Here is a 3,174-nt window from a genome sequence, read left to right on the forward strand (position 1 = left end):
CGCCGTGGCACGGATCGCCGGCGGCAAGGAAGGACAGGCGTCCAGTCGTGGGGTAACCACGCGAGAACGTCCCGGGCAGACAAGATTGGACATCCTACTCACACACCCAGCTTGGCACGAAATGCCTCCACCGATGGAGATCGATCGTGCCAAGGCCCACGCCGGCGAGCCGCCCGTGTGGCGCGCCCGTCGCGGCCAGGCGGATCCGCCGCTGTGTCACACGCAACGCCACCTCCTCGCCGGTTCTCATTCAGGAGTCAGGTGTAGTAGTGTCGTGAGCCGTGACAAGGTAGGTGAGCGGAGTCCGCGCGGTGGGGACGGGGGGCGACACACAAACATACCGCGGGTGGCCGCTGCTTCGGTGTCAGCCGGTCGGCGTCGCCCGCGTCGGTGTCAAGGGAGACGATGGACGCGAGTCCCTACCAGCCTCAATCTTTCACCGTGCTCGCCTACTATATATACGCCATGTCCTGGAGGTGTCCAGGTTGCAGCTTGCACACGTCCGGTACAAGAGAGCGAGCGCACTACCGCAACAGCAACAACACAGCCAGAGTCCAGAGGCCGGAGGCTTTGGAGAAGATCGACGCCGGGAGGTTGCTTCGATGGGGAAAGGCCGGGCACCGTGCTGCGCCAAGGTGGGGCTGAACAAGGGCTCATGGACGCCGGAGGAGGACATGCGCCTCATCGCCTACATTCACAAGTATGGCCACCCCAACTGGCGAGCCCTGCCCAAGCAAGCAGGTACGCAATGGCCTGGCCGCCTCCGGTCGATGAAACAGAGTCGTACATGTTCATGGCAATTTGGTCTAGGATGTTAACATGTTTTTGATAGGTTTGCTCCGGTGCGGGAAGAGCTGCCGGCTCCGGTGGATCAACTACCTACGGCCCGACCTGAAGCGCGGCAACTTCACGGCCGAGGAGGAGGAGACTCTCATCAAGCTGCACAACAAGCTCGGCAACAAGTACGTCGATTGCTTGCACACCCTGCATCAAGCTGGATTAGCTGCCGTTCTGTTCAACTGGACTAACAACCAACTGAACTCGAAATTGTGTACGTCTAGGTGGTCAAAGATCGCGGCGAGCCTGCCGGGGAGGACGGACAACGAGATCAAGAACGTCTGGAACACGCACCTCAAGAAGCGGGTGGCGGCGAGCGCCGGCGAGCAGAAGAAGACGGGCGGGGCCAAGAGCAAGAAGAAGACCACCCGCGTCGACGCGCCGGTGAAGTCAGCCTCGCCGTCTTCCTCCACGACCACGGCGACGACCGGCTCCTCTAGCGGCGACTCCGGCGAAAAGAGCAACACGACCAAGGAAGAACCAGAGGTCGACAAGATCGAGATCCCAGTGGTCGACCTCGGCTTCGACTTCGACATGCTGCTGGACACCGTCCCCGAGACGCACTGCCCGTCCGTTTCAGCGCCGACCTCGCCCTGCTCGTCCGCGTCCCCGCCGTGCGTGGTGGACGACGACGGGCTGCTCGATCTGCCGGAGATCGACATCGTGCCGGAGCTCTGGAGCATCATGGACGGCGTCGACGACGGCACCGGCGCGTGCACGGAAACAGAACAGGCACCATGTATCAATGCGGCGCCATGCCCCGGCAATGGAACAGAGGCGAGCGCCGCAACGACCGACGACGGACAAGAGTGGTGGTTGGAGGACCTGGAGCGAGAGCTGGGCCTATGGGGGCCCATCGAGGACTACCAGTACCAAACGAACCCACAGGCCCAGTCGGGTCTCGTGGGCCCGCCCTCTGCCAGCGTGGACGACCCAGTGTCGTGCTACTTCGAAGCTGGCCACGAAGCCTCTGCTGCAGCTCTCACGGATATCCAGATGGATTTGTGAGACCACCATTACCCATTCGATCCTTAGTATAGTCATGCTACTACTGATGCTAGAACAAATACACGCAAAAATGTATAAGTGCATACGTGTATGAAGACTACAGAAACTATAGTTAGGCTAGGTGCACATACAACATAAGAAGAATCATTGGGGGGAGGGTGTGTTGGCCAAACTGGTGCAATACAAAGTTACAAAACGAGTCAAGATTTATGTTACACTGGTATTATGTTAATGCGGAATGTAACTTAACTCCAGCACCCAATTGGTATACAACATTGGCTAAGGCCATCTCTGCGGCCTGTACCCATTACAGACACTAAATTTGTTCGTTTTCATTCGTTCGGGCCATGCCGCTGGCATAAAATATGCTAATTTTCAGCGTATGTCTATTTGGACAGGGGCCGCCCAGCGGCCATATTCATATTTTTTTCCAGAAATATTTATATTAATAAAATGTAAATTGCATAGTTCGAAATAATATAAAAAAAACTAAAGTTAAATAGATAAAAACCCTAGGTAATTAGGGTTGCGCCATGGCCGCCTAGTCCTCGTAACCGAGGTCGATCTTGCCACACACATATATCAAAGACAATTCAATACTCCTAATCACCATGTCGAGGTTAGTGCACTGGTGGAAAAAGGGGCTTTGGTCGCGGTTGGCAACTGCCATTAGTCGCGGTGGCCCAACCGCGACCAAAGTAGCGCGACTAAAGGCCCCCCCCTTTAGTCGCGGTTCCTTACGAACCGCGACTAAAGGCCCATCCACGTGGGCCGCAGGCGAGCGCAGGGCGGAGGACCTTTAGTCGCGGTTCTTCCGGCCAACCGCGACTAAAGGCCTCCGCAGGGTTTAGGGTTTAGCCCCCTCGCCCTAAATCTGGTTTCTTTTTAATTTGTATTATTTTATTTCTTTTGGGTTTTAATTTTGAAGGAGTTTCACATATTCTATGGTACTCGTATACATACATGCATATGAATGTACAATTTCAAACAAATTTGAAATTAGAACCAAAAAGAATTCAAGAGGAATATACAATATATATTCAATATCGGATGACCATATACAATATATATTCAATATCGGATGACCATATACAATTTTGAACAAGTTAGTTACAAATTCCGGTGCACATAAAGATCTACGTCATCGTAATAGTGTTCTCCTCTAGGATCGATGACTTCCTCGCCAACCATCCATCTAGTTCCTCTTGAAGTGGTCGGAAGCGAGCTTCGGACTAAGCGTCTTCCGGAGGTTATTCCTCGGGATGTTGTTCTCACACGTCCGGTCCCGCTCATTGCAGTATCTCCGGATCCTCTCACAAACATAGTATC

General features: G+C 54.2%; 1 protein-coding gene across 1 annotated transcript; it reads left to right on the forward strand.

The window, feature by feature from the left end:
* Positions 1-602: 602 nt before the first annotated feature.
* On the forward strand, positions 603-2,056 carry LOC124678042 (myb-related protein Zm1-like). Its single transcript, XM_047213982.1, has 3 exons — positions 603-741; positions 833-962; positions 1,062-2,056. The coding sequence occupies exons 1-3, from the start codon at positions 603-605 to the stop codon at positions 1,843-1,845; spliced, it is 1,053 nt and encodes a 350-aa protein (XP_047069938.1). The 3' UTR covers positions 1,846-2,056.
* The last annotated feature ends 1,118 nt before the right edge of the window (positions 2,057-3,174 follow it).

Source organism: Lolium rigidum, chromosome 7 (genome assembly GCF_022539505.1).
Source record: "Lolium rigidum isolate FL_2022 chromosome 7, APGP_CSIRO_Lrig_0.1, whole genome shotgun sequence".
Lineage (NCBI taxonomy): Eukaryota > Viridiplantae > Streptophyta > Magnoliopsida > Poales > Poaceae > Lolium > Lolium rigidum.